The sequence below is a fragment of the Nansenia antarctica genome, assembly GCF_963989245.1.
Source record: "Nansenia antarctica genome assembly, chromosome: 7".
In the NCBI taxonomy this organism is placed as follows: Eukaryota; Metazoa; Chordata; class Actinopteri; order Argentiniformes; family Microstomatidae; genus Nansenia; species Nansenia antarctica.
In genome coordinates this window covers 39403834-39408833 of record NC_137677.1, presented here as the reverse complement: position 1 = coordinate 39408833, position 5000 = coordinate 39403834, and the positions used below count along the sequence as shown (strand labels likewise).

Here is a 5000-nt window from a genome sequence, read left to right as displayed (position 1 = left end):
GGGCTCATTGTAATGCATGGAAGGGAATGAGGAACGGTATCAAACACCCTTGGTATCAAACCTCAGATCTCTACCTCCAACCTCCAGCAGCCTCCACTGGTCTATAGTTTGTTGGAGTGACTAGGAGGGCTAGGACCATAGTGGAGGACTAGGAGGGCTAGGACCATAGTGGAGGACTAGGAGGGACCATAGCAGAGGACTAGGAGGGACCATAGTAGAGGACTAGGAGGACCATAGTAGAGGACTAGGAGGACCATAGTAGAGGACTAGGAGGGACCATAGTAGAGGACTAGGAGGGACCATAGTAGAGGACTAGGAGGGACCATAGTAGAGGACTAGGAGGGACCATAGTAGAGGACTAGGAGGACCATAGTAGAGGACTAGGAGGACCATAGTAGAGGACTAGGAGGACCATAGTAGAGGACTAGGAGGACCATAGTAGAGGACTAGGAGGACCATAGTAGAGGACTAGGAGGACCATAGTAGAGGACTAGGAGGGACCATAGTGGAGGACTAGGAGGGACCATAGCAAAGGACTAGGAGGGACCATAGTAGAGGACTAGGAGGGACCATAGTGGAGGACTAGGAGGGACCATAGCAAAGGACTAGGAGGGACCATAGTAGAGGACTAGGAGGGACCATAGTGGAGGACTAGGAGGGACCATAGCAAAGGACTAGGAGGGACCATAGTAGAGGACTAGGAGGGACCATAGTGGAGGACTAGGAGGGACCATAGTAGAGGACTAGGAGGGACCATAGTAGAGGACTAGGAGGGCTAGGACCATAGTAGAGGACTAGGAGGACCATAGTAGAGGACTAGGAGGACCATAGTGGAGGACTAGGAGGGACCATAGTAGAGGACTAGGAGGGACCATAGTGGAGGACTAGGAGGGACCATAGTAGAGGACTAGGAGGACCATAGTAGAGGACTAGGAGGGACCATAGTAGAGGACTAGGAGGGACCATAGTAGAGGACTAGGAGGACCATAGCAGAGGAGTAGGAGGACCATAGTAGAGGACTAGGAGGACCATAGTAGAGGACTAGGAGGGACCATAGTAGAGGACTAGGAGGGACCATAGTAGAGGAGTAGGAGGGACCATAGTAGAGGACTAGGAGGGACCATAGTAGAGGACTAGGAGGACCATAGTAGAGGAGTAGGAGGGACCATAGTAGAGGACTAGGAGGACCATAGTAGAGGACTAGGAGGGACCATAGTAGAGGACTAGGAGGGACCATAGTAGAGGACTAGGAGGACTATAGCAGAGGACTAGGAGGACCATAGTGGAGGACTAGGAGGACCATAGTAGAGGACTAGGAGGACCATAGCAGAGGACTAGGAGGGCTAGGACCATAGCAGAGGAAAAACACACACTTTCTGGACAGTTTTGACACCTGATCAAACTTCAGCGGAGGAGGCGGAGGAGGAGGAAGAGGAGGTGGAGGGGTAGCATGTGGGTTGTCTCCTCTCCTCCCCTCCCCTCCACTCACCTCCCTCTCTCCTCCCCTGCCCTTCCAACACTCTGTTTGTCTCTCTCCATTTTCCTCCTTCTCTCCTCTCCTCTCCTCAGCCCGCCTGCCCACTCTATCTTTCTCTGCTTCTCCTGCGGAGGTTTCTTTAATGATCCTGTAACCATGGCGATGGTTGGCCTGTAGAATGTTAAATGTTCAGCTAGTAGAAGAGATGTCATAGCCCATAGATTCTGTATACATGCACACGCACACACACACACACACACGCACACACACACACACACACACACACACACACACAGAGAGAGAGGAGTCATCAGAGTCATTGTAGACGTGATTTTCCATGTTGGCTTTTAGTTTCAAGAAGTTATTTTCTCAGGGTGCTTGTGTCATAACTATATGAATAACTGCTGCAATATTTATATGTCAGAACAGTTACTTTACATATACATTTTTGACCTTTAGCAGATGCCTTCATCCAAAGCGACAAATACATTTGTCTAAGTAAGTGTCATTGTCATCTATCCATTAGTCATCATAAGAAAACAAATCTATCCATAGCTACTGCCAGGGGCCATTGGTAATCACAATGTGAGAAGAAGGAAGAATTTTTAAAAAATCTGCCCTTCCCCCCCCCAAACTTATGTATTTACAGTAGAGAAACTGTACAGGGGGGTAGTGGGGGATGAAGAGGTCTTTAGGAGGGACAGTCAAGATGTAGCCTGAAGAGAAGGGTCTTCAGTTCTGAATAGACTCCAGAATAAAGATGACCTTGTTATTCAGGCACCGACCACTCCGACAGAAAACGGACACAAACCTATAGGAATGATGTCAGCATCTAAATTTGATTATTGGAATTCGGACGTGACGTTTGAAACAACCAAGCAACTCAGCAACGCAACCTAGCTACTCAACAACACAACCTAGCTACTCAACAGCGACAGGCGGACACCTACAGACCCTTTCCATCTCTGGTGACGTTGGAGTAATTAACAGATACAACAGATTAGTCTGACGGGGGACTGATGTTAATAACATGAGTCTTTTCAGTCAATCAGACAATCAATCTTTCAGAATCTCTTAACATTTAGCCCAAGACGTTATTCAATACCAATCTCATGGTAATATCGATTGCTTCAGAACAGCATAATAATCTCTTGTCAGCATAAGAATCTCTTGTAATTTATTTGCAACTCAAGGGTTTATCTTGTGGCTTCCTCTACTCGCCTCCTCTCTGTACCTTTCTCCTCACACCTCCTCTCCTCTTCTCTCCTCTTCTCTCCTCTCCTTACCTTTCTCCTCTCCTCTCCTCTCCTCACCTCAACTCCTTTCCTCACCTCCTCTCCTCTCCCCTCCTCTCCTCTCCTCCTCTCATCTCCTCACCTCCTCTCCTCCTCTCATCTCCTCATCTCCTCTCCTCTCCCCCTCACCTCTCCTCCCCCTCCTCTCCTCTCCTCTCCTCTCCTCTCCTCTCCTCTTCTCTACTCTCCTCTCCTCTCCTCTTCTCTACTCTCCTCTCCTCTCCTCTCCTCTTCTCTACTCTCCTCTCCTCTACTCTCCTCTCCTCTCCTCCTCTCCTTTACCCATTCTTATCTGAAACATCATAATATGGCTGCAGATCTGTGTGTGTCTTTGTCAACTCCCTGTCTCTGCCTACAACAGCAGCAGTACCAGTGTTGTGAGTGGTGAGCTGTTTGATTCTCCAAGAATGTTTATGCTCTCTCTTTCTCCTCTCTCTCTTGTATCTTCTCCACATTTCTCTGCCCCCCGCCCCCCCCCCCCCCCCCCGCCTCCCTCCCCCCCCCCCCACCCCCTCTCTCTCTCTCCCTCCCCCTCTCTCTCCCTCCTCCTCTTCCAGGTGGCTAACCAGGTGGTTCAAGCCCTGCTCACTCAGAAGGTGGGTGTCTGATCTACTTGGATTGGTAAATAAACCAACAATGTTTGAGGTTCATGATCGACTATTAATGCTTGTAGCAGCAAGCCTTATCATTATTTAAACGTATGAATAATGCACAAAATAAAGTTGGTTCATAGAAAGTGTTACCAATTGCTTCAACTTTGTCTGGTGTGTGTGTGCGTGTGTGCGTGCGTGTGTGTGTATGTGTGTGTAATTGTCCAGGACCTGAAGGAGGAGTGTGTGAAGCTCCGGACGCGCGTGTTTGACCTTGAACAGCAGAACCGCATCCTGAATGTTCTGTTCCAGCAGAGAGTTAAAACATCCTCCAACGCTGTCTCTCAGGTAGGCTGTATAGTACGTGTGTGTGTGTGTGTGTGTGTGTGTGTGTGTGTGTGTGTGTGTCTGTGAGTGTGGGCACGTGTAAGTGTGTGCGTGTGTGAGTGTGAGTGTGTGCGTAGAGTGTGTGTGTGTGTGTCTGTCTGTCTGTGCGTAGAGAGTGTGTGTGTGTGTGTGTGTCTGTCTGTCTGTCTGTGCGTAGAGAATGTGTCTGTGTGTGTGTGTGTGTGTGTGTGTGTGTGTGTGTGTGTGTCTGTGAGTGTGGGCGCGTGTGACTGTGAGTGTGTGCGTAAAGTGTGTGTGTGTGTCTGTCTGTGCGTAGAGAGTGTGTGTGTCTGTGTGTGTGAGTGTGAGTGTGTGTGTGAGTGTGAGTGTGAGTGTGTGTGTAGAGAGTGTGTGTGTGTGGGGGGGTGTTTGTGTGTGTGTGTGTGTGTGTGTGTGAGTCTGTCTGTCTGTCTTTCTGTGTGTGTGTGTGTGTGTACGGTACAGCCTTCCATAGTTTCCCCAGACATCTTATTACCGTGTTTCCAGATGGTTTGATTGGCAGGCAGGAAAACTAGTATCTTTGGTTGTGTTTGTCTGTGTGTATGTTTGCGTGCTTGTGTGTGTATATGTGTGTGTGTGTGTGTGTGTGTGTGTGTGAGGTCTATGGGTTTATGATGACCTAATAAGGTGTTGAATATAAAAGAAGATAATCTCCTCAAATGAGCCACAACATAATCAGCTCATTGCACAGCGTTTCGTTCTCCCTCCAATCAAAGGCATAATACATCTCATGAAAGGTTTTAATGAATACAAGATAATTTTGTAAATGACGATAATTACAGGAACAATAATTACCTATATAATATAATGAACTGTCTGAATGATTAAACACAGTGTTATTAAATATAATTATCTTGGTATTTGTCTTGTTAGAACTATATGAGTGTATTGCTGATTTCAGGCTACACTACGAACAGGCTAATTTAAAAAGGTCTTACGATCTACCTTACATGACCCTCCTAGAAGTTGGATTGTTTGATTAATTGATTTAAGTGTACTTGCGGCTTCTTTTATGAGACACAAGCCACATTAACAACAAACAAGTGTGTTAATCTTTGGGGGCATTCCACAACTTTTTGGGCATTCCACTCCACAGTATAGATGGTGTGTGTTTCTCCTCCATGCAGAAATAATCTGGTTCTGTAAGACTGACAGAGTGGTATAATGACTCACTGTCATCACTGGACCCCCTGGTGACATACAGCCCGTTCTCAGCCTTGAGCTCAGACAACACACACACACACACACACA

At 47.5% G+C, this 5000-nt stretch overlaps 1 protein-coding gene across 1 annotated transcript in view; it reads left to right on the top strand.

The window, feature by feature from the left end:
- The window catches only part of LOC308162595 (nck-associated protein 5-like), a gene marked incomplete at its 3' end in the record, with an annotated part of 69550 nt that overhangs the window by 36100 nt on the left and 28450 nt on the right, over window positions 1-5000 (top strand). Inside the window, exons 5-6 of the mRNA XM_080536740.1 lie at window positions 3330-3368; window positions 3591-3710. Of these exons, the coding sequence (XP_080392866.1) occupies window positions 3330-3368; window positions 3591-3710 (159 nt within the window). The remainder of the gene's footprint in view (window positions 1-3329; window positions 3369-3590; window positions 3711-5000) is intronic.